At 56.4% G+C, this 25,358-nt stretch overlaps 2 protein-coding genes across 2 annotated transcripts in view; both read right to left on the bottom strand.

The window, feature by feature from the left end:
• Nucleotides 1-52, bottom strand: part of LOC102240888 (chromosome unknown open reading frame, human C10orf82) — a 5,631-nt gene extending 5,579 nt beyond the window's left edge. Inside the window, exon 1 of the mRNA XM_005879686.2 lies at nucleotides 1-52. This exon is cut by the window's left edge and continues 690 nt beyond it. The gene's annotated coding sequence lies outside the window, so the exon portion shown is untranslated.
• Nucleotides 53-1,221: 1,169 nt separating this feature from the next.
• Nucleotides 1,222-25,358, bottom strand: part of LOC102249277 (heat shock 70 kDa protein 12A) — a 26,831-nt gene continuing 2,694 nt past the window's right edge. Inside the window, exons 2-8 of the mRNA XM_014550564.1 lie at nucleotides 23,231-23,335; nucleotides 21,403-21,519; nucleotides 14,703-14,874; nucleotides 9,568-9,672; nucleotides 8,331-8,589; nucleotides 6,461-6,564; nucleotides 1,222-5,453 (exon numbers count right to left, since the gene is read on the bottom strand). Coding sequence (XP_014406050.1) covers nucleotides 4,819-5,453; nucleotides 6,461-6,564; nucleotides 8,331-8,589; nucleotides 9,568-9,672; nucleotides 14,703-14,874; nucleotides 21,403-21,519; nucleotides 23,231-23,335 — 1,497 coding nt within the window. The 3' untranslated portion in view covers nucleotides 1,222-4,818. The remainder of the gene's footprint in view (nucleotides 5,454-6,460; nucleotides 6,565-8,330; nucleotides 8,590-9,567; nucleotides 9,673-14,702; nucleotides 14,875-21,402; nucleotides 21,520-23,230; nucleotides 23,336-25,358) is intronic.

Raw genomic sequence — 25,358 nt, 5'->3', positions numbered from 1 at the left:
GCACACGAGTGGCCTCGGCCCCGCCTCCAGGCCTTTGTGCGCTCACCCTCCAGGGAGGGGGGAGGGGGAGCGTGACGGTCGGGCTCCTCAGCCTGCTCCTTCCCCGGCCTCACCCTCCCGCAGCCCCACATTGGTGCTAGGGAGGCGGGTGAGCCGAGTGAATGCGGGGGCGCTTGCCGCTGCGCCCCGCTCAGTAGCCCCACAAATGCCTGGTCTCCAAAGCAGACCTCCTTCCCGGCCTCCCCCAGCCCGGCTCCCCGGGTTTTGGAGGTGGGGGGAGGGGCACGCGAAGGGATCCAGGTCAAACCGCCTTCCAGTGATGCGACCACCTGGGCCTGAGTTGGGGCTGAAGGGCCTGGTGCGAGGAAGAGGGTCTCCCTTCCTGCGCCCGGTGGGGCCCCAAGTCCGCACCCGGTGGGTAACTGGCCGGGCAGGAAGCAGCCTGGGCAGGAAAGGAGGCCCATCCTGGCGGCTTTCAAATACAGGTGTTCCCCTTGGGCCCCGCCCCGCCTTTGGTCTGTTGGCAAAGGTGGGTGTCCAGGTATCCTGGACAGGCAGCAGGGAGTAGGGGCAATGCACCAAAATGGGGGGCCCGCAGTCCCTCTAACCGGCCTGGTCTTGTGGGCACTGGGGCGGGGGACCTGAGCCTTCATTGCGTTGGATTGACAAGAGGCCCACTGGCAACTCCGAGGGGATGCGTGGCCTTCAGCCTGCTGGCCCCAGCAGCTCCCTAGGAGCAGGCAGTGGAGGCCTGGCCGCCTGTGCACTTGTCCAACACTTGTGTGCTTGTCTGTCTACTGCACTTCCCAGCCTCCCCCAACCCACAGGACCCAGCAGCTTCTGGAGCCAACTCTGGAGGGCGACCAGTGTGGTGTGTCCGCTAGGACGCCAGAGGCCCAGGCACCGGCGCCTGACCTTGAGCCATTTTTTCAACAGCCTTTTCGTTTGCCTGCCACGGAGTTGCCTGTGGCCACGCTGGTTTATCTGCCTTCCCTCCCGCTTGGAGGGAACGGGGCTAGAGACCTCAATGGAGCCTTCCTTCCCAGCGAGCAGAGGGGCCCCTCCTGTTGGAACGAAAGTTAATGAAGCTGGCCACACCTAAGGACGCACCTGAAAAATCTACCTCCACCTGAGATGGGGAGGGGGAGGTCGGTAGTGATGGATCTAAAATTCCATTTACACATTCAGAATCGGGGGGAAAAGAGTCTGGGCCATGAGAAATCCAGAGCTTTGTTTTATTAGAATCTGTGAAGACAGTTTGCAGATACAGTCTTGTTGAGTCGTGAGTTGCCACAAAGTTCTGTGAAGCTTGAACAAGACCCATTTGAGAATCTAGTTCCTTATTCCAAGCAGACGAGAGGTATAGCATTACGGCCAACAACCTTTATACTAGTCATCCCGTTAGGCCATTTCCCGGCATACGTATGCGGCTTAATCACAGCTATTTTGTCTCTACAATGTGAAGTTCGATCGCCGACTAATATTGCATTTTGACTCCTGGGTATATTGGTGCATGCGATTCTGGGCCACCCTGGCAGTTAACCAGACCTGGACGCTAAAATCTAAACTTGATCTAAATATCATTCTAGGGGGAGGGCAGGCTCTGTGAACTGGACGCATCTTGGCCACCGCTACGCACACACGCTCGCAGGGCTCCTCCTCCTCCCTCTCTTGTCTGTCACTCGTCTGCGGTTGAGCACAGACGAACGCCTGCTGTGTGCGGAAAGGGCAGGTACAAAGGAAACCCTTTGACCGTTCTGCTTCCAGGAAAAGTGGACATCGGATAACACGCCAGGGACAGCTGAGTGATGTGTCAAGACAACAGGCCTTGCAGCAACTTCCTAAGGTTAGAAAACGTGTCCGAGTGTACTTGCCCACCCAGTCTGCTTACTCGCGAATATTTCCTCGGGGTAAAGGGGAGCAGGGATGGGTTTGGGGGATGCCTTCTAAGGAGTTCCACTCTTGGGACTGCATCTCTGGGGCCAGAAGCAAGTCCAGTAAAAGGACCACTCCCTCTCCACCCTCTATTTGCCCACACTTCCCGTTTCAACCGGCTGACAGTAAGATAAATAGACAAGGAGACGGCCTTAATGCAAGGCGGGAAAGGCCTTCCTTAGCCAGAAAGAGGGGGACTTGACCATGTCAGCCACCCTGACGCCTGATCCAGTGAAAGAGCTGGATCTGCTCCCACCGAGGCCTCCTTTGACCCTGGCGACCTGAGCACCTCACACCCGTCGACCCCACTTGGCCCCCAGAGGGACTGCTCTGTCCCACCAGGAGAGCGGGGCAACCTGCAGGCCCGCAGAGCGTTTCCTGCAGAGCCCCTGCTTACGGAACCCAGCGTTCAGCTCGGAGACCGGACAGGAGAACCTACACATCATTATGCTCCCTGAACTGTAAACGGTGACCCTTTGGGAAGGACGCGTGTGTAGACGAGTCTGATGAAGCTGCTGACCCGGAGGCCCATCTGCTCCGCGTATTCGGACCCCAGGCACCTCTGTCTGTTGCTCGGTCTTGCGTCCACAGTCCATAGGGTAGTATCGGTACAAACTGAGGAGCGGTCAGCGCAGGGAAGAAAGGAAACCAGGGGAAGTTAAAGGCAGCAATGTCATCAACAAAATGCAAAGAGCATTTTCCTTTTGTTTTTAAACAAACAAAAAAAAGCACATTGTAGAAATAAAGAATCTGTACAATATTCTGATACTGTCTGTACATAAAATTATGTTACTTATAACGAAGTTGAAAAGTCCTGTGTGTAGAGGATGGCTGGTCACACCGGAGACCCGGAGCAGGTGCTGGGGAAGCAGAGCAGGCAGCAGGGACACCGGCAGCACCTCTGCCCGACCAGCGCGCCCGTGGCGGAGGCGTGACTAGCACCCCCTAGTCGTGGTCCGTGGTGTTGCGCGCTCTACTAGGGAATTCTGCGGCAGGCGAGGTGAGGAGGGAGACATGTTAAAATGACATGAAAATGCTCGTTCACATCTGCGTATTGGCTGAGGATGGGTTTGAGAATCCAATGCGCATGGAAGTAGGTTCGCTCGGCCTCCCTCCGTGCGTTACGCATGCTCCCAGGGATTTAACACGGGAGCGGGCTCCAGCGGGCGGGAGAGACGGCTCTGAACAGATCGGGTGGGCTGTGATCAGACCCGTGGTTCTTTCTCAACTGGTCCCGGAAGGTTGGAGAAGACTGTCTGCGAGGCGGGAAGGAAGGAGAGCGCAGGCCCCACCGCTGGTTCCTCAGCAGCCCCTTTCTTAGGCGCCTTCTTCCTCCCCAGGCCCCTCCCGTGAGGGTCAAAAGGGCCTCCTCAAGCCGGGTGGGGCCCCAGCCCCACTCACCAGAGGGCAAGTGTGGGATGGCTGCTCTTCCTGCAAACCCTGCCCGAGGGGAGCCCGGACCGACGGGAAGGCCCGGCGGCAGCTCTGGTTTGTGTGTCAGCTTCCGACAAGACCCTAGTGAGGAGCCCTCACGCACAGGCACAGCTAAACCGCAGTCCCCGCAGCGTCTACTGAAATCGCAGCCCTGGTCGCCTCACCAAGACGGGACTTCAGTGCATAAAAGGGATAGGATCCAGGAAACTGTTTTTTCTTTTTCCTTTACGTCTAGCTGGTGCACAGTATTATACCAGTCGTAACAGTTCCAGGTGTACACGGTAGCAATTGGACATTTCCAGGAACCTGCGTTTAACCAGCGCCCTCATGCAGGAGACTCACAGAGCGGCTTTGGAGGACACCTGGCTTGGCCCATCCAGCGTAGACCTACGGATTCCTTTTGGACGGACTTTAAAACTGATGACTTCAATCAAACGTCTCATAGAACAGATTCGCTGCCCATGAACTACCAATATATCCCTTTGAAAATGTAGGAATAAATGGCCAAACCCTTTAGGGGGAGGAGTGTGAGCTGGGAGGACGGAGTTCATTTGAAATATGCATGTTTTCAAGAAGAGGAGCTGTTCCGGACTCCTGGGCAACCACATTTCCTCACCGGGACGTCCTGGAATTACTGATGAATTCGGAAGTGGGGACTTGGCCTTCTGACGCCAGAAGTGACACGGCGTAGGGGACGTGCCGGGAGCTCTTTAACGTTCGTTTCCATCGCAGCGAGCTTCTACCTGCTGAAACGCTGAGGTGTCAGCTCTCCCCTCACACCAGTCCCCGGGGACCAGCCCAGCCACAGTGATTCTCCACGGAACCAATTTGGAATTTAAACGCGAACCTAAAATAGCGCCCAGTGTAGGCAGTCTCCTCCCACCCGTGAAACGCGCTCCGGCTTCCCACTGAATCTCCACTCTCAATCGCATGACCAGGAAAAGCAACGAACTGCAGATGGGGTGGGGGTGGGGGGGCACTTTACAGCAACTGCCGCCAAAAAAGGCGAAAGGAAAAGCCTCAGGAAGATGGAGAATCTCGTCCTGCTCAGCGCTCACCTTTCGGCTCCAGAAGGACAGCCGCAGAGCATCCTGGGTTCTGCTCGGCGGAGGGGTGTTGAGAGCGAGCTGAGGGTTAGGGGTAGCCTTTAGGTGCAGAGATGTCCCGGCTCCCTCGCCGGGTGGGTGTTCCGCCACGGGGGCCCATGCAACCAGCTGCTCTCCCTTGGGTTTCTTACCCCCAAACCTCAATCTGAATTTCCCGACGCCGGTGCGCCCTCAGAAACCCCTCCGTGCTTCTGGCCCTGGTATTTCCAGCTCTAGTCTCATCCGCCCTGCTGCAGCTCGGGTGCGCCGTGTCAAGGGTCAAGGGCAGGGAAAGGACAGTCAGGGTTGAGGTCGGCAGATGCAGGTGGGCTGAGTCCGAGGGTCAGGCCGCCGGGAGGGCCCGTCAGTAATTCAAGAAGTCGATCCCCACCTTGACGCTCTTCGAGGTGGCGACGTCGATGGCCATGGCCTTGATCTCGGTGTCCCCGAACTGCATGAGGGTCTGGATCTCCCTCCGGGCGGGCGCGGTGCCGCCGGTGCCCGTGAGGTCCAGGCGGAGCGTGCCGCACTTGCGCACCCCGGGGTCGGTGATGAAGCTCACGTTGTCGCGCTCGGAGCTGTACACGTTGATGACGATGACGAGCTGGGAGGGCTTGGCAGGCGTGTAGCTGCGCTTGACCAGCTCGCCCAGCGCCACGGACTGGTCGGCGGCGATGAACTTGTCGAAGACGTCGGTGCACCAGCGGGTGCCGTCCTTCACCAGCAGCTTCTCGGGCGGGTGCTTGCCCTCCACGTAGCGGTTGAGCACGCCCACCCCGTAGGTGAGCGGGGACCGGCGCACCTTGATGACGGCGGGGTCCAGGCCGAAGAGCACGGCGCCCTTGAGGATGGTGAGGCCCACGTCCTGGGGGATGATGATGCGGCACTTGTCCCCGAAGGCGGCCTGGACCGCCTGCTGCAGGAGGGGCGCCTCCGCGAAGCCGCCCACCAGGAAGAGGAACTTGACCGTGGACACCTCGGGCTTCTGGAACAGGTCCCCTGCGAGGGGAGGGAAGGACACCGTCCTGTCACCAGAGCCAGCAGCGCAGGGACGGGGTGGCCTGAGCATGTGGGGCGTGGACACAGCCACCTGGAGGACAGGCTCGGTGTGAACAGAATTTGTGGAGAGCTGGTCCTTTAGAGAGAGGGGGTTTGCACACCACTATGCTCGGAGCATGAGCCAAAGCTACTAAGTAGACACCATTTTAGCAGAGATGGTGATCATGTAAAGTAGTCATTTGCGATGCCTAGAGGCTACTCCTAACCCTCACAAACCTGTGGCTCTGCTAAGGAAGGCAAGGCAGGCGCTTATAATGTTACTCTGTGGGCCCTGGCTGGTGCGGCTCAGCTGGGAGTTGTCCCAGGCACCGAGAGGCTGCTCCTTTGATTCCTGGTCAGGGCACCTGCCCGGGTTGTAGGCTCAATCCCCGGTAGGGGGCCTGCAGGAGGCAACGGATTGATGTCTTGCATTGATGTTCCTCTCTCCCTCTCCCTTTCCCTCTATCTAAAAAGCAATAAGAATATTAAGTAAATAAACAAACATTATTCTTTGGTTTTCGTAGGGGTTGTGATTTGGTAGGTGGGGGGTAGGGAGTGGGGGGGGCTTAGATACTGAAAAGGGTCCCCGGTGAGTCCCTGTGTGGCCCCGGGGGAGGCCACGAGGCAGCAGAGAGCAGCGTGGCCAGACGCTGTCTCCCCTCCTGGGGACCTTTCTCTGGCTCACACTCAGTGCCTTCTCCCAGCCAGGGCTGTGGTTCCTGATCTTTCCACAGAAAGCAAAGACCACATTGCCCAGGGCCCGTGGCTGGAGGTCATTCTGCCACACAGCCCCCAGCTCACTGCCTGGGGAGCCAAAGGGAAAGGGGGGTGAGGACGGTGCTTGGCTGCTTCCGGTCCCCGAGGGCCTGTGGCTGCCAACCTGACTTCACATGCCTGGTCGGTGATGCTGGAAAAGTCAGTCCCGTTCGCGGCTCTGCCCGAGCCGCCAAGCCCCGGCTGATACTCACGCAGATGCTCGATGATGCTGTCGATGGTTGGCTTGAAAAGGGCGTTCATGGCATCGGGGCTCATCCTCAGCATCCCCTGGGAGGACCACTTCACAAAATCCACGCTGTGGGGGGTGGCACAGAGAGGGACAGTGGTGAGCGGACAAACTACACCCACAGGGCAGACACGGCCCTGGCAGCACAGCTGTCAGCTCCAAGCAGCGGGGCAGGGGGGCGGGGGGTTAGGTTCTTGGAAATACCCTCCCCTGCCAGGCCTGAGCCCCTGGACGCTCCAAGCTAAGACTCAGCCTCTTCTGTTTCTCTTTGCCTCCATGTGGCCACCCTTCCCCGGGGAAGTGGGAGCCGATGTCAAGTGCGAAGGACAAGGAGGTAAAGGGATTGCATCGCTCTCGTTTGGATGACCGCACTTTGATGCAACAATGGTTGGATGCGAGTCCATTAGCGGCTCACTGTGCTGCTACCTAAGGCTACCTGTGTGCTCGGTGCAGGCACCTGTCCCAGGACAGGGAGAAGCCTGCTCCTGCCGGTGCCCCTCACTGTCCCTGTCGAAGGGGCAGCGTGCAGCAGCAGGAGCACTGGACAGGGAGTCAGGCTGCTGGGCTCCAGCCTGGCCCCACCACTCAGTAGCCATGGGACCTCGGGCAAGCATTTTCTCTGAGCCCCGGCTTTTCGTCTGCAAATCAAGGCGAATACCATTTGCCTTACCTCCCTCACAGGGTTGTTGTGAAAATCAAGTTAAAAACCACATCTGGGAAAACACTCTGGAAACTTCCTAGCATGAAAGGAACGTCAGGGACTGCGGAGTACAGTGCGCACCCGCCTGCTCTCAAGGTCAAAGGGGCCGAGCTAACGGTGGCTCCGTCCCGGCAGCGTAGCACCTCCCGCTCCTCCAGCAGCACGTTCTAGATGCCGCCCTGTCTCAGGGACCAGGAATCCTCCCAGGACCTGGGCCGGAGGACAGCGTGTATGGTGTGGGGTGACCCACGGGCTGGCCGCAGCCAGTCTCCGCAGAGAGGGAGGCCCCGGAACTGTGCGGACAGGACATGGGAGACAACCAGACGCAGGTGCCTTCTGCAGGGGCCAGGGCAGAGAGAACGGCAGCCTGGGAGGGTCTGGCGAGGACCCTGCTCCCAGGGCACAGCAGCCTGGAGTCAAGTCCGCTTCGTTTCCCCTGAAAGGAGCCAGGGCGTCTCAGAGAGCAGCCGATCGCTGGTGTGGTGGGGAACGTACAAGGTGAGTCAGGGGCACCTCACTGACACAGGCGGAGACTGTTAGAGACCACAAAGGGCCTGGCCAGCGCGGCTCCCTGGTTGAGCATCAACCTATGAACCAGGAGGTTACGGTTCAATTCCTGGACAGGGCACATGCCCAGGTTGCGGGCTTGATCCCCAGTGTGGGGCGTGCAGGAGGCAACCGGTCAATGATTCTCTCTCATCAATGCTGTTTCTCTCTCTCTCTCCCTTTCCCTTCTTCTCTGAAATCAATAAAAACATAAAAAAAGGAGAAGGAAATAAACCGCAAAGGCCGAGGCAGCGGGACTCAGGAGCCAACCTGAAGGGGCTCCCACCGGCCAAGACGGGACAATTGGAGCGTCACTGAGGATGGAACCGCCACGGTTACACATGCATCAGATGTGCTAAGTCCATGCGTTCTTCATGGCACTCCCCCCGGCGCCCCGCAAAGGGGAACAATCATTTGGAGGAGGCTATGAAATCAATAGTTCTTTACACAGAGACTGTACAAATGGAAAGAGAGAACCCAGCAGTAGCCCTGTCTTCCTCCTGAACTATGAGTGAGGGCAGCCAAGCCATGAGGAGTTTCTCTCGGCTCCACTACCGGATGCCCCGGGCCAAACGCAAGTCCAACTCACTTGCTCTTCCGCAAGGCGTGCTCCACGCTGTGCCCTCGGAACTTCTTGTAGTAATCGATGAAGGAAAAGGGCAGGGTGATGTTCAGCGGGTTGGTGCGGTCCGGGGCGGCCGCCCTTTTGCGAGACTCGAACGCAATCATCAAGTCCACCCAGGCGGCGGGGCGCTTGATTTTGAATTGCTCGATGAAGTCCTCTCCAAAAATCTTACACAGGAGCTTTTCAAATTCGTAATCGACTCCTAAGGATCCATAGGGTCCCCCTGCGCCAAGAATGAAACGGAGTCGCCGTGTTAGAAACGCTGAGAACAGGGCCCCGATTCTGAGGCCACCCTGCTCTTCTCCCAAACACACAATGGAGCACAGCTAGGACCTCACTGGGGTTCTCACTCCTCATGGGGAAGCTTTCCTCCAGACGCCACTCGGCAGTAACCTGTTTGCAGTCAGTTACACTTTAAATAAAAGCAATACATTTCAGTCACTACGAGTATCACGGTTTCCTCTGCGGTTTCCTCCGCAGACACCCAGGACAGGATCGGGAGCAGGCAGGCCTCGCTTAGCCCCTGGGTCTACTCACTCCTCATCACCACCTCCCCGACCAGGGGTCCTGGGGCCCTCCCAGAAGGCTTAGCCATAGCCCCGAGCCACACGTGTCTTCCGGCTGCTGTCACATCCTTCCATAACTTCCAGGAGCCACTTTCTCGGCCAGGATGTGAGACAGGCTCCCTGGATGCCAAAACCCCAGGGATGGAGGTTTGTGTTTGAAAGGACATGGAGCTGCGCTTTTGCTTTCCAATGTTCAATAAGCCTCAGAGCCGCCCGGCCGGCGTGGCTCAGTGGTTGAGCATCGACCTCTGAACGAGGAGGTTACGGTTCGATTCCCGGTCAGGGCACATGCCCTGTTTGCAGGCTTGATCCCCAGTGTGCGTGCAGGAGATGCCCTGTTTGCAGGCTTGATCCCCAGTGTGGGGCGTGCAGGAGGCAGCTGATCAATGATTCTCTCTCATCATTGATGTTTCTATCTCTCTCTTCCTCTCCTTTCTCTCTAAAATCAATAAAAAAATATTTTTTTAAAAAAAAGGAATTATGAAACTTATCTTAAAAAAAAAAAAAAAAGAAGCCTCAGTGCTTTCTCCTGCCGACTGTCCCATGTGCTGGCAGCACCGAGACAATGACAAACAGAGAAGTCGGAAAGGAGTGGCCCGGCTCAGGTAGGAGAACATCCGCCGTGCAGCGCTCACCTGTGGCTTTATACAGTTCCTTAAGGTGTCCCTCTGGTAACCGTATCTGATGGACGGTCAGGTCTACGGTGCCACCGCCACTGTCCACAACCACATACTTGTCACCTGGCAAAAAAAAAACACCAGCCATCCTTCACATAGACCGCTTGTCAACCCGTCCTGAAACGGGCTGGTGGGCGATGACGGGTACCCCACCCTTCTCATTAGTGCAATGGGTTTGCTAATTAGTGGTGCAGCGGGTTATTCGTGACTAAAGAGAAGGCAATGATGTCTGCTAGGAGCGACGGTTAGCATGGACGATCAAGAGCCCAGATGCGTGGATCTTTAAAACTACAGCATTCGTGCCACGCGCTGCTGCATACCTGGCATGACCCAGCGGACAACCTCCTGCCAAGTGAATAGCACCAGCAAGTGGCCGGCTGTTTAACTGAAGACTTGTCCATCCTGGAACCAGTGAGTCCCAGTCCCTACCTTTCCTCTGAAGAGTCTATGGCTTTAACACATGCAAAACCACAGCTCCACAAAGAGCCCTCCCTGGGGGAGTGGTCTTTAAAACCGAGTGATTTTGAACATTCTCCAAAAGTGCAAAAGGGACAAGTAGGAATGCAGTTTTGCCAGCAGCAGCAGCAACACACACACACACACGCACACGCACACATATACACACACAATCCAGCAAAGGCAAAGGACATTCAAGGACGCTACCTTCCTCCAGCTCGGACCAGATCTCGCCTATGACATTCTCCACCAAAAAAGTCCGGCTCTGCCGATTGCGCCGTACGTGTTCCTTAGCTAGTGGCCGACAGAAAGAAAATGATGGCGGGTGAGAAAGCAGGACAGAGCGGCCGTCATCTGCAGTCAGTGGAGGCAGCAGCGTGAGCAGGTCAGGGACAGAACACTCAGTGAACCGTGACCAAACAATTACAGGAATGCCACCCGGGAATTCCAAAATAGTTCTCCCAGGACGAGCAGCTATCGCCCCGGCCTTCACCGCCCCATCGGTGGGGCAGCCTCAGCCTGGGCCCTGCTGGAAAGCTCACCTCGCCGAAAGCCCATCCCCCAGTGACTTTCAGGGGGATGGGTTAATAAAATCGACCAATTTCCTGGCTTTGCTGTACCCGGGAGGCAGCTGTCTGCCAAGCAGCCGTCAGTGCACTTGGTTAAACAATTTCACACCAAGGAATCCTGATACAAGGAGAGTGGGTGCTGATCAGGATCCTGGATAAACTGGACGCGAGTCCTAATCTGGATCCTGGATCAATTGTATAGGAGCCATTTCCTGACCTTGTTGAAGCCAATACCCTCTTTGACCACAAGGTGGCGCATCAGCCGCTGGCAAAGCCAGGCACCAGTTTCCTAGGCCTGCAGGACAACCTGGCGGTGACACCATGCGTGGGGATTTCGCCTCCCACTGGCCTCCCCACAGCGCTGTGAGGTGGACAGGGCATAAATCATGGCCCTACGTTAAGGTGAGGAAACCAGGTCAGGGAGGTTAGGAGACCAGTTCCCACACTGTCTTGCAGCCCCAAATTAACCCTCCATCCAGGGACCCTCATGCCTTTGAGATTTAGCAGTTTACAGTGAAGTCTGAAAAAGCAGACTACAAATGTGAAGAACCAGGAAAGGTGCTGTGAGAGGGTACCTGGGAGGCAGCCGGGCACAGCCACGGTGGGAATTTGGGCAACTCAACCCCCCACACCGGGCCTCAGTTTCCTCATCCATAAAATGGGTATAATAATACATGGCCTAAGTTCCTCACAGGCAGAGCAGGGACTGGCTCTCTGATTTGTCCTAAGCAGCCAGTGTGACACCTGCTCACAGTAGGTGACAATGAAGGTGAGCACCAAGTCTGAGACCCGGTGCCCACCAAACCATCACTACCACACGCCATGGAGAGCGAGCACCTATTTTACAGATCAAGGCTCCGCCCACAGCTCTGCTGCTGTGAATTCTTTAGTCCCTGGGAGGGTGTTGCAGACCTTGTATCTGTCTGCAGCTGTTTATCCAACAAAGGACCCTTGACCCTCTAGCCTCTCAGCAAGGAGCAGTGTTTGCAAAACAACATCTCTGGGGGTTGGGATGGCAAGCACTGGGCCAGCTCCGAGTTCCTCGGGCCCTGCTTTACGGTGGAGAGGCTGTCCCGGTGAAAGAGTCTCTGCAGGCTGGTGTGGCTCAGTGGTTGGGCGTCGTCAGGTGCACAGAAAAGTTGCTGGTTCGATTCCTGGTCCAATTCCTGGTTAGGGCACATGCCCAGGTTGAGAGCTCAATCCCCACTAGGGGGCATGCAGGAGGCAGCCAATGGATGTTTCACACTCACATCAATGGTTCTCTCCCTTCCTATCTCTCTAAAAAGCAGTGGTTCTCAACCTCCCTAATGCCGCGACCCTTTAATACAGTTCCTCATGTAGTGGTGACCCCCAATTTCATTGTTACAAATTGAACATAATTAAAGCATAGTGATTCATCACAAAAACAATATGTAATTATATATGTGTTTTCTTAGGCGACCCCTGTGAAAGGGTCGTTCGACCCCCAAAGGGGTCGCGACCCACAGGTTGAGAACCGCTGCTAAAAAGCAATTTAAAAAATCTTTTTTTTGTTAATTCTCACCCAAGGATATTTTTCCATTGATTTTTAGAGAAAGTGGAAGGAAGCAGGAGAGACAGAGAGAAAGATAAACATCAATGTGAGAGAGACACATTGGTTGGCTGCCTCCCGCACGGCCCCGACCAGGGCCAGGGATCGAACCTGCAATGGAGGTAAAAGCCCTTGACTGAAATCGAACCCGAGACCCTTCAGTCCTGGGGCTGACACTCTATCCACTGAGCCAAACTGCAGGGCAATAAAAAATATTTAATAAATAAAAGGAGTTCCGTAGGCCTAGGAGGGACCCCCACACGGAGGCCTCTCTCCTGTTCCCAGCACCGGCTCCAGATGAATTTCTATTGCAGATCTTTAGTGGGCATTTGGTTTCCTAAAACAACCTGGATGACTAATGAAATGGCATTCATAAAAAACAGCCAAGCGAAGCTAATAAGACATGTTCTGAGCTCTCAAAAAATTTATCCTATTTTTCAGGCAAATTAAGCCCATTTTGTGAAAAATGTGCCCTTTACGGCGCTCATTAAATCCTCCTGGTGTAAAATAAAATACCCACAGCAAACCCTGCAGTGCGGGGGGCAGAGTGCTGGCTCCGTTCTCCCCCACGGGGTCCTCCAGTTCCACCTGAAGGAGCCCCCAGCAGGGGCGGCCGGGGGAGGTGTCTCGGGCACCCCACCCTCCGGGTACTCCTGCTAAGTGCTCTGCCAGGCCTCCGACAGCACCGTCTTCCTGGGAGAGAGGTCCCAACTGCAGCCCGAGGCTGAGACAGAGCCCTGCCTCCTGCCCCTCGGAGGGGCGCTGGCCAACCACTTGGGGATTTAAAAACCCTACAGACCCTCTGAGCACATGGGACCACAGCCAAGTCCACAGGCACAGGATACAGGACGGGGCGGGTTGGGGGAGACGGGACGTGTGCGAGGAAAGGAAGCCAGGCTGAGCTCCCGGGGAAAAGCATTCCAAACAGCTTTCCCCTCAGGTTAGGGGAAATGGTGGGAAGAGCGGCCCTAGAATTAGCTAATTCTCCTGGATTTCTTTTTATGAACAACTAAGGGAGAACCAGCAAGTGAGAGAAGAAGCCCAGTCCCTCCTGGTCTTTTCCATTAAAACAATGAAGGTGGAGATTTACATAAGCTTGTCATTCCGTGTGCTTTAAACAGCGCCGTCCCACTCTTTCACTCTGTGCGGGAAGAAACCAGGGCTCGGAGAAGCAGGGTGGCCTGTCCCGGGTTCCTGGGAGGTGGGCCTCTCAGTCTCTTAGGCTCCAAGGTACCTGACCCGTAAGCGGCCGAGCGGCCCCGGCCCAGATCTCGCGCCAGCTGACCTGGTCCGCAGCAAGGCTGCCCTCGGCCTGTCCTGGGGCCCAGCACTGCTACACAAGGGCAGGTCAAGCCCTGGATTTAAAGGGAAGCCTGCTCCCCATATTCCGGGTGACTCAGATCCGAGGTGCCCACATCGGGACCTGGCAGGCAGGGGCAGCAGCTCGGGGACAAGTGAACTTTGTGCCACCGTCTGGTGGCTGAGGCTCACAGATTCCCCGGTCCTGGGTGAAAGTGCAGGGCATGGGCCCTGGCGCAGCGACCCCGCGAAGAGGAACGGGAGAGGCCCGTGGAGATGGCCTCGGGGTGGGGACCACGGAAAACTTAGGACGAGGGCTCTAGGGGGAGCAGCCTGCGGCAGCCCTGGCTAATGCCACCCCTCTCCTCCTGGGCCTGGCCTTCCAGGGGGGTGATGGGCGAGTTTGTGCCCTCAGGGCCCTCCCCCGGGGACAGAGCTCAGAGCTGTGCGCCCCAACACGCTGATTAGCTCCCAAACTCACTCACAGAGGTGGCTTTGACCCTGACCTAAGGGGTCTGCGAACTCTGTGGCCCTGAACAGACCCACAAGCGCTGGACGGACACCCGGGAAAACAGTTCTGGGGACCAAGAGAGGGGCCGACTTGCACCCAGGAAAATAGGAGAGAAGAGGCTCCTTAGGGTCCCCCCGAAGCTCCCGAGTGTCCCTAGGCAGGTGACTCTTCCACAGCGAAGTGAACATCCGAGGGTCAGGAAGCGTCAGTCCTTTCCGTCTGCAGTTTAAACTCTCGCCAGGTTTATGGCCAAGACACATAATGAGCTCATCACACACAAAGCAGCTCCAATGAGTGAGTCAGCAATAAGTCAACAGTCTTAATGGAAGAATTAATAACAGGCAAATGGGATTAGATTGAGAATCAGTTAACAGACCAGAAAGATTAAGAGCTTAGTAAAATGCAAGGCCAAGGACTGCTCTCAGGGCCCCCTCGAGTTTTTGGAGAGCAGCGCCCTCCCCCCTCCGAAGGCACGTGGGTGGGTGACGAACCAGGGTACCCACTGCCAGGTGTGCCGAGGCCCCTAGGAGGGGCCAGGGAGGGGGCTGAGCACAGGGTGCTTAACGCCAGCCTCTCTGGCGGCATCTTGATTCTTCATTACAGCACCGAGTGCATGTACATAGTAGCGGCCCAGAGACATGCAGGCGGGAGGGGAGAGCAGGGAGGGGGAGAGAGAGAGCAGAGGTACCCTGTGCAAACCCAGCTCCTACTGTGTCTCTGGAGCTGTACCCATTGACCGCGGCCTTGCTGCTCAGCTCGATCATCTGGTGCAGCCGCAGCTTCCGGCAGTAGATGGAGGCGGCCTCGGGCTCCAGGGCAATGATGAGCTGCTCCGCGTTCTCGGGGGAGGCCAGGCCCGCCTGGAAGACAGAAGCAGAGGCTGGGACCGGGGCTCCCTGGGGGGCTGCTCCCAGGACACCCCCACCTGGGGCTGACACCCCCAGGAAGGGACACTAGGGCCCTGCTGGTTTGAGGAATTCCCTCCATAGGCCTCTGCAGAGCTTAAGATTGGGGGTGATCATGTGCTGGGCCCTGAACGGGGTCCCCGAACACCACAGAGTGGCCTAAGGAAATGTACAAGCATCCCTGGGAAACACCAGACCCTCTGGGCCCCGGAGCCTCTTGCATCTGGGGCTTAACTAGCCCAGAACTGAGACACATGGGGGGAAAGTCCCCAGAACTTTGGAAACTGTTACAGGGGGGATGGTGGGTGGTCTGGTTTTGGCTGTAACAGGCCAAACAGTCTGATCGAGTCAGAGCAAGCCCCGCTCTCTGGTGGCCCAGGAAACAAATGGCCCATCGCCGGACCTCGCTAGGCAACATGGGGTTTTGCTGGATGGGAGTCGGACAGGAGGGCTCCAGGGCTCCAGGAGAAAGCCCCTCCTGGAATCCTGCACAGCGCCCCCTTCTGGAGGGTGGGTGGGGAAGCAGCTGCCGCTCCCTCATTCAAAGCCACTATCCCTTTCACAGCAGAAATGCTCTGCTCTGTGACATCTGGCTTGTTCCAGGCACGTGCCTCCGGGAGGCTCTGGGACCACCCTCTGAGGGGAGCAGGGAAAGGGGCTGGCATGGCCCCTAACAGGTCCCGGCCCGCCTCTCGTGGCCTTGAACTTGAGCACCAGGTCTTGCTTGTCCGTTGAAGCTGTTCAGGCCCGGGGGTTTCCTGCCTTCTATGTTTGTTGTCTTTGGTCCCGTTTCCTAGGGAACCTCAGATGCCGCACCCACTTGGTGAAAGGCCCCAGCTCCACACCCAGCTCATAAGGCCTCATCCTGGAGGCCGGGGAAGTCTGCCTGACGTCACACGTGCACAATGGCCTCTCACCAGGAGGAGCCGCTTACAGTCGCCGGGGGAAGGGGTTTAGCAGGTGCAATAACTGGGCGGGTCGGGAGGCCAGGTTATAGGGAAAAACGGAAAGGACTTCAGGATGCCGTCCCACTCCTTCACTCTGTACAGGAAGAAACCAGGGCTCGGAGAAGCAGGGTGGCCTGTCCCGGGTTCCTGGGAGGTGGGTCTCAGTCTCTTCAGCTCCAAGGTACTCGACCCATAAGCAGCCGAGCGACCCCGGCCCAGATCTCTCGCCTTGCAGACCAGCTCTTTCCTGGGTTCTCTGCTCTCCTGGTCTGAGTGACTCCAGCTGCTAGGGTGGGGCCCAGGCCTTCGGGAGGACTTGAACCAAACTCCTTGGTGCCTCTAATGCTCCCCTCAACTGGCTTAAAGGTACAGCCTCTACCCATTCACTCCGGGGCAGCACCTGATGACACACTGCCTATACTTGCCTATACCGTACCCCAAACCAACCAATTAATTCTGTCCTCTTGAGATACCATCAGCGGCAGGTGCCTGGGCATCTCCACTTTGCCAATCCCGAAGGCCTCCCAGCAGCGGGAAAACCTCAGATGAGAGAGGGCCGGGTGGTGCCGGAGAGACCAGGACAGAGTGACACACTCCTACGTTCCAACCAGCCCCCATGCTCCACCTCACGCTCCCAGTGGCAATGAGGGGCTGTGCCCCCACCAGCTGCTCCCACGGTGGCCAGTGGAAAGCTGAGGGACAGGCAAGAGGAAGCAGCTGGTGCGGGCAGATTCCACCTCCCAGGAGGGGTCCCAGGGCTGCCGTGGACTCCAGGAAAAGGAGGAAACAGGGGATCCGCCAGGCTCAAAACCCAGCCGTCTCTCTCTCGGGCCGGAGGGTCTGGGGCCCGAAGTGTGAGCTTTGTTTCTGCATAAACACGTGCAGTCTTCTCAGCAGAGGCCCTCCAGCCCGGCGCTGTCCGGAGACCCTGTCCGGAGGCTGGGGGTCTATTTGCCTGGGACCAGGCCAGGGTCACCCGAAGCAGAAGAGCGCTTGCTCTGCCTTTGCTAGTCCTGCCTCCGCAGCTGGGATCACATGGCTGCTGTGCATGTCCGGCCTCTCCTGCAAGAGGGTATGTCCTCCAAGGGCAGCAGCCAAGTCTCCTTGCCCCACCGCACACAGGAAGGGCTCAGAGGGTAGCTGCTACATGAATGAGTCGCGCATCCCTCCAGTCAGAATCAAGTTCTGCAATTTCCTGGCGCGCATCTCCGCAAGCCCGAATGAGACAAGCATTCTGCCTGCGTGACCAAGGACTCTACAAACAGACTGTTTCAACTAAGAGCACGCGACCCCGTTTGTCTCCTCCACGAATCTGGGGCGGCAGGAGCACCATCCAGCAGCTCCTTGGAGTGCTGCTTCATGGTCCCCTGCTCCCGGGGGGAGGAGCAGCAGGTGGTGACTCCAGGGAGGCCAGGGCGTGGGCGTCCACGCTGACTACAGGGCTCCCCCGCCCTGGCCCTGCCATCAGCTGGAAAAATCCGCCGGGGACTGTGTTTACAGCTGAGAAAAATGGCCAGACGGCCGGCGAGTGCGCCGCTGGCCGGGCGTCAAGTTGCAGGGGCCCAGCTGCACTGTCCTGGGCGTCATGGGGCGGTTCTTTTTGTGTGTTTTTCCTGATGTGGCTATTTGTCACTGCCATTTGTTCAGAAAGGGAGGCAAATGTAAGCTGCAACTCTGTGCTAGATGATGAAATCATCTGTAGGGAAACATTTATTTAATAGGCTCTGGAACCTCCTAGAGTGACACATTTTAGGCAAAATGCCTCTAGAGAGAAACTGTTTCCTGTCCGTGCAGCTCTCTGGACCCAGAGGAACTACCTCCCATTCTAGGTCTCTTAGGCCTCAGAGGAGGGACCAGCTGTTCTTTTTAAAATTTTTTTAATCCTCCCCGAAGACATATTTTTTTTATTGATTTAAGAGAAAGGGAGAGAGAGAGAAAGAGAGAAACAGCAATATGAAAAACATCAATCAGCTGCCTCCCAAACATTCCCCAACTGGAGATCAAACTCACAACCTAGGTATGTGCCCTGACCAGGAATCAAACCCGCAACGTTTGGTGTACGGGATGACACCCGCCCAGCTGAGCACCCAGCCAGGGCAGCACCATCCTTTCACTGAATGCTCTTCAAGGGTCTAAAGGTGCCCCAGCCTTCATAAAAGACAGAGGTTAACCTACTTTTTCAACGAGCGTTTGACACTAGCAGATATGTTGGAGTTTCACTGATGAAATAAAGTGGGAGATGCTGCCCAGGGCCTCGTCCCCTGCTCTGCAGCCAGGCCTCTGCCTCCTCCGGGCCGGTGGGAGGAGACACTCAGGTCCCAACGGACTGTGACATGAACTGGGGCTCAGGGAACCTCGACAGGCCTGGGAGGAGGGGCTCCGATTTCACCTGCAAGCAGGTTGATGGGCTAAGGGGCAGCACTTCGGGTGGGAGGGTTGATGGGCACTCTTGCATCTCAGAAGCTGGCTGGGCCAAGAAGTGCTTTTTGCTCAGCTTCTGTATTGGAGTTCTCCAGAGAATCCAATGTATGGATGTGTAGAAAGAGATTTATGACAATGAGTGGCTCACATGAATATGGAGACTGACAAGTCCCGAGGTCTGCAGGCAGCAAGCTGGAGGACCAGGAGAGCCCATCATGGTCTAGTTCCCTAGCTGGCAGGTTCAAGACTCAGGAAGAGATGTTTCAGTTTAAGTCCAAAGGCAAAAAAAATCCAAAACACCCAAAAACCCCAAACCCAATGTCCCCGTTTGAAGGCTGCAGGCGGGAGGAATTCCCTCTTGTTCTAGGTAGGTTCTACTCATGCCTTCCACTGACTGGGTGAGGCCCACCCCCCTTACGGAGGGCAATCTGCTTTATTCGGGCTATTGATTTACAGGTTAATCTCGCCCCAAAATACCCTCACAGCAACACTCAGAATGATTTTTGAACAAATATCTGCATACCCCTTGGCTCAGTCAAGTTTACACAGAAAATTAACCATCACAGTACACATCTTTGTTATTCCATAGACTAAATGGGGGGCAGTGAGGAGGGAGAGTTGGAGAGATGCTCATTTTGGCCACAGGTTAGCAAGCTTCATTTCCACTTTGTCACTGGGACTCAGGCTGGAGAGACTGCAGAGAAGTCAGCAAGGCAGCTGCACCCCTGCACGCCTTCTGCTCCCCAGAAGTGTGAGGCTTCAGTGCACCACTGGGCCGCAAGCTACCTGAAAACAGGGCCAGGCTCCGATGCACAGGGCACAGGTATGAATCCAGGGCCTCGCCCAGCCCTGGCACATAGAACACTCCCGGCACAGGTTTGTCTGATGAGTCAATGACTGAGTGAGCAGGGACTGAATGGCCCCTGCCATCTTCAAATCCACTCAGTGACTGTAAACTGGACACAAGTATCAAATCAGAATTTCAAAGGGTCAAAACTTCAGCTGCACGGCCCTGGCCAGGTGGCTCGGTTGGTGACAGCCTCACCCCAAACACCAAAAGGTTGCAGGCTCCATTTCCAGGCAGGGCACATGCCTAGGTTGTGGGTTCAATCCCCTGTTGGGTCGTGTATGGGAGGCAACTGATCAAAGTTTCTCACATCGGTGTGTTGCTGTTATCTTTTTTCTCTCTCTCTCTCTCTTCCTTCCTCTCCTCTAAAAAATCAATTTAAAAAACAAAACAAAGCATATCCTTTGGTGAGGATTTAAAAAAACACTGCACAATCGCGGCACCAAACAAAAGCTCCCCAGTACTGAGGAGACGGGCCTGTTTGCAGAGGGTCTCCGGCTTCAGAAAGCGAATTCCCTGCATCCAAGGAGGCGGGTCGCTTGTGCCAAACCCCAGGGGATGCCACCCCCCACCCAACCCCCATTTCCTTCCTCCTCAGCTGCCCCAGGGCCTCTCCCCTCCCCGTCGCTGCCTCAGCCCCCACCCCACGCCTTCAGAGATGCTGTCCTTGGAGGAGGCCCCCTCCGCCCCCCACCCAGCTCTAACAGCCCTGACACATCTGCTGGTCACTGCTCCTCTTTCGTTTTCAGGCTAAAAATAAGAGCTGACCCTTTTCTGGGTCACACGTTTGTTGCTGGAGGCGTCCTGTGGGCTGGAAATGAGGGTCAAAACCATGAAGCTTGAGTGTCCGTCCTGGGAACACTCAGACCAGACACGGGGCCGTGTCGCCGTAGACAGCCATTCCCGGGGCCTGTCTTTGGACACGGCCCCAAGGCCACGGCCACGTCCACGGAACAGCCCAGGCTGCCCGGGCTTCTGTGGCAGCTGAGGTGCGCCTGGGCCTCTCTGTTTTTAAAGGATTGCCTCTTTTTGGAACTTCCACCCTCTTCCTTCATCCCTGTGAAAACAAGTCTATTTTTGGCAGATACATAGGCTGGGCCAGATTCTCACGCTGAGCAGAGGGAGAGAGACAGTCTAGGGCGGGACGGGGGGAGGGGGGGGGCACTGGCCTGACTCTACCTGCCGCCTGGAGTGAAGCCCCAAGTGTGGAGTATAGTCCATGACGCCGGGGTGGGGGTGGGGCCCACTTTACTACCCTGCTGCGCTCAAGGCGGATGCGGTGGGCGTCTGACAGCAAAGGTTCGTCCCTGTGGCCACAAACTCAGTGTCGGAGGCAAGTCCCCTGGCGGAGGGCAAGGACACCTCTATCCCTGGCGGCATTCCCCGCCCGGCTCAGGCGGATGCCTGTGGAGACTGACGTCCAGGGCACAGAGTTGGCCGAGCCACAGGGTGGCTTTCATGGCCCAGGGGAGGCAGTAAACACGCAGGAGCCAGCTCTGCCCTCGGATTAGGACACAGATCGGCAGGACCAGCCTTTCTTGCCAGGACGTCAGGCTCTCATGGAAGCCCCGACCCAGCACAGTTGTCTGCAACCGCGTGAGGGCTGGAGGCTGGGAGGGTTTGAGGCACCAGCGGAAAGGGGGGGGGCGTGGAGGGGGGCCAGGCACCCCCAAGGGATGGGCTGGTCATCGGCCCTGGAATGCCGTCTCCATGGCACTGTGTTGACTGGCATGCTCCTTAGCCATGCCCTGCCCTCATCCAGGTGTCTGCCACCGGGCAGGTACGACAGCCCTCACCCCTCTGGGGCGACCATGCGTGGTCCTGTGAGTTCACAGGTGAGGCGGGCAGAGGGAAATGGACCAGTAGGTCCTGGCTGCACCTGCACAGCTTTCTGCCCCGACACCAAGCGGGTGCCGGGTTCATACCATGGGCCTTGTCTTTACTCCTTTCTCATCCGAATCTCCTTGCTTTCCAAGCCTTGTACTTGAAAGTCTCGAGTAAGTGACGTGCCTCCAAGCCCCAGTTTGAAATCTTAGCCCAGGGACCCCACCGTGGCAACAGGACCTGGAAATGCATAACGCCCCTCCCCTGCCAGTCTGAGCCCGTTCCGCCCCCGGGAGGCAGCTGAGGAACGGGAAGGCTCCTGGTGCCCCTGCCTGCGGGAGACCCGGCTGCCTCCCAAGGAGGCCTACGCACGCTGGACACCCGAGGGGGTGATGGTCACCACCGTGGGCACCTGAGCCCTGTCCGCTCCCGCCCCGCGCTCACCTGGTAGGCAGCTTGCCTCATGAACTGCTTGGCGGGCTGCTTCCAGATGGCAGGCACCGTGATGACCCATCTGACATCAGAGTTCTCGAACTCCGAACCCGCCTGGTCGCTCAGCTCCTACAGCCAAGGAAAGGGCGGCAGGTCAGGCGGACGTGGCTACATTTACTGAGAGTTTAGCCTGCATCAACACTGTTATACCTCATCTGCAGTAATCCCTCCAAGAATACTGTTAGGGAGAGATTGTAACTGTGCCCCTTTCCTGCAGGTGGCAAACTCAGGCTCAATATACTGTCTTTCTGATGATTACACGGCTAGAAGGGGGCAGAGCCAAAATCTGGACTCAGCCCCAGGTCTATCTTGACTCTAAAGGCCAATGTCTTAACTACATTGTGACACATGGTCTCGTATCTAGAACAGTGTCTGGTGGCAACTGTCAGAGTCGTCACTGTCATCTTCCTCCCCTCCAGCCCAGCACGTGAGGGGATTTTCCTGATGGGACAGGAAGGATCTGAATGGCCTAAGCAAGAACCATGCTGTCCTTAGCTCTGGGTCAAGGTTACACCATGTAGGTAAAGGGGATGGGCAGAAGCCTCAGAGGTTTCCAAAAGTATGCCTCTAGCATAGTGCCGACTCAGTATTTCCATCCGTAAAATGGGGAGAATAAAACTAACCCCCGGCATAAGCGGCAAAATTAAATGAGAACACACGTGGAACGTCTGGCACGGAAAAGACCTCTGATAAATGCTGCTTCCTTCCTTCCCCTCCCCTCCTGTAGCCACGGTCACCAGACAGACATGAAACCAAAGCGAAACGCACACCAGGGCACTTCTGCACCAGAGTCAGCGTCGTGGACTCGGCTCAGAGGAACCGGCTGGTGATTTTTGTTTTTCCTGGTGGATGTCACACTTTCCCTATTGTTTCAAATGGTTATCTTGGGACTGACCCACCCTCTCACTGAACTAACTTCCTCTATGATCTGTAAGCTTCCTTTTTTTTTTCATTTTTAATTGTGACAAAATACATATGACAAAATGTATTATTTTTAAGTGTACAGTTTGGTAGTGTTAAGTATATTCAGCAAACTTTTTTCTTTTTCCCCGCTTTGGGCCACCATGAAGTAGCCGATTTGGGGGTTTTATTTCTGTTTTTTTTGTTGTTGTTTTTTAATCATGTGTTATTTCCTTGCGGGTCTGCCCTGGGCGTTAAAGCAGGTGAGCGTGTGAGTGTTGGGAAGGATTCTGAGCACACCTACCGCCACCCAGACAATTTTAGACTCTGAGCAGGAAGAGTCGGACCTGAATGATGGCTTCCCTGGCTGCAGGGGAAGTTGCTTAGATCCGCCTCCACCAGCCGCTGGAGGACAGCTGGGAGGGGAAGGATCCTGACATTAACGGGACGTCTCCCTTGTCCCGCGCTTGCGCTCGCTTCCTTCATGAACGAGACCACCATGCACGTCCACCCGCCCCTCAAATGCCAGGCCGCCCCTTGTGAAGGCCTCGCTCCTGTAAATCTCCTTGAGCAGCTTTCTTCATGGAATTTTTTTTTTAAATATATTTTTATTGATTTCAGAGAGAAGAAGGGAGAGGGAGAGACAGAAACATCAATGATGTCTCCTACGGGGAATCAAGCCCGAAAACCAGGCATGTGCCAGACCGGGAATCGAACCTCGACCTCCTGGTTCAAGGGGCCACACTGTTTTCCCAGTGGCTGTGCCATTTTCCAGTCCCCCCTGCAGTTAGGAGGGCGCATCCTGCTCTCTCCCTCCAGGCACAACCTAGGTGGCGGGTGCACCCCCCACCCCCACCACAGGCACCTCCGCGTGTCCTACCTTCAGCGCCTGCTCCTTAAAGTACTGCAGGGCGTAAGCAAAGATTTCTAGGGCTTTGATCTTCTTGCCGTTGGCTGCTGTCAGGTCTGTATCCAAGGTGAGGTCCTGGCAGAGAGAGGAAGGAGACAGTAAGAAGACAAGGAGAGACGGCCTTCTAGCTTCAGGGACAGCTGCCTGCAGCTGTGGGGGGTGAGGGGAGGCGCAGGGGGGACGCGGCTGGTGGCCATATTTGTGTTTCCCAATGTGTGAGAGGCAGCCCAGGATGCGAGTTCCCCAAAACAGGCCTGGAGCAATGTCCTTGCACTGTGCAGGAGGCCCTGGCTGCTCCCCTCAGCGCCACCTCCGCTTCTCTCTCCTCCCTCCCTCCCTTCCGAATCCTCTGGGAGCGAGGTTTCAGGGCAGCCACAACCCAGGAAGAGAGAACGGCAGCAGGCACCGCTAGTGCAATTTACATGTTATTTGCACTCGGGACACACATGGTCACCCTCAGAGCCCGCACGGAGGCCTACATAATCATGCCAACTCACTGACATGCCCGATGCTGAACAGACATGAAGCGTTCATTCCCCAGTGAGCTGCCAACCAAGTCCCCAAAATAGAAGAGCTCCTATTTTAAGGCTCTGCAGCCTGATCCACTGGGAGCCCAGCATCGCGCCTCGCTTCCCCGCCAGGAACGGAGCAGGTGTGAGTGCAGTCCTCGGGTGGAGGGTGCTCTGCAGATGCTGTATGGACTGGGGTCATTCAACAATGAGGAGAAACGTCCCCCAGAGTGGGGATGGGCAAAGAGAGCCCCTGCGCATCCGGAACCACCAGGCTCATTACTGCTGGGGAATCAGCGGGGCCTCTGGATCGATCCCGCTGGGCAATTAGGCGTTGCCTCTGGAGTGTGAGGGGGCATCGAGCCGCTAAACCAGCCTCGTGAAGCCTGTCAGTCATCCGGACCCATCTGCACAAGCCCCTCCTCCCCACCAGCCACTACCCTCCCTGGATGCTCAGAAAGACACCCCAGCTTTTGGGCGGTGGCTCCCCGTCTCAGAAACGTGGCCGAGCACCTGGAAGCCACAGGCTCAGAATTTTAAAAATTCCTGTGTGTCCACCTGCGCAAGCTGAAGCGCAAGCACTGAATCCCCTCAGGTGAAAAGGGAGGCTGCGTTTCTAGCAGGAGCCCGTCTGCTTCGTAGAGAGACCATCACCCCAAGAGCAGAGCCCTGGGAAGTAGGTGCTGGTGGCTGGGTTTCCCATTAGTTTTGTCATCTGCAAACACGTAACAGCGACAAATGAAAGCATTCAGAGAAGCTAGCAACTGACTGGACTTAGAAGTACCACATGGCTCTAGAGCTCTGCGTGTTCTGATTCCTCTTCTCCTTACAAAACCCCCATGGCGAAGGCACTGTCAGTGTGTCCATTGCACGGATAAGGTAAAGCAAGGCACGGAGAGGCCAGGGACTGGGATTAAGCATCTGGAAGGGGCCGAGGCAGGACTTAAACCCAGGTTGCCTGCCCTAGAGTCCTGGCCTTACACACCATCGCCATCCTGAATCTCTACGGAATAACGTGTTTACACGGAAACAGTTCTCTCCTCTGGCCCAGCCTTTTCCATGCAGCTTGAGGGGGAGGCCGTCATTGACCTGGACAGTGTGTCGGGAGCAGCCCTGCCCCGGGAGCCGGGCCGCCAGTTGCTGGGCACTTGATTTCCTGAGCTTGCCCCTCCCCCACATAGGGGGTTAATGGGCCACTCGTTACTTCCGGACTGGCTACACTGCCCTCATCCCCCCCAAAGGCCCCGTCCCCACGACCCTCCTTCAGGATCCCCTAATCTCCCAGTAATCCAGCAACTGAAGGGGGCCTCCTATCATTGGGTCCCCAGCCCCCTAGGCCAGTGATGGCGAACCTGTGACACGCGTGTCAGAGGTGACACGCGAACTCATTTTTTTGGTTGATTTTTCTTTGTTAAATGGCATTTAAATATATAAAATAAATATCAAAAATATAAGTCTTTGTTTTACTATGGTTGCAAATATCAAAAAATTTCTATATGTGACACGGCACCAGAGTTAAGTTAGGGTTTTGCAAAATGCTGACACGCCGAGCTCAAAAGGTTCGCCATCACTGACCTAGAGGGTATTAT

Source organism: Myotis brandtii, unplaced genomic scaffold (assembly GCF_000412655.1).
Source record: "Myotis brandtii unplaced genomic scaffold, ASM41265v1 scaffold604, whole genome shotgun sequence".
NCBI lineage: Eukaryota > Metazoa > Chordata > Mammalia > Chiroptera > Vespertilionidae > Myotis > Myotis brandtii.
This window is presented reverse-complemented; position numbering and strand designations above follow the sequence as displayed.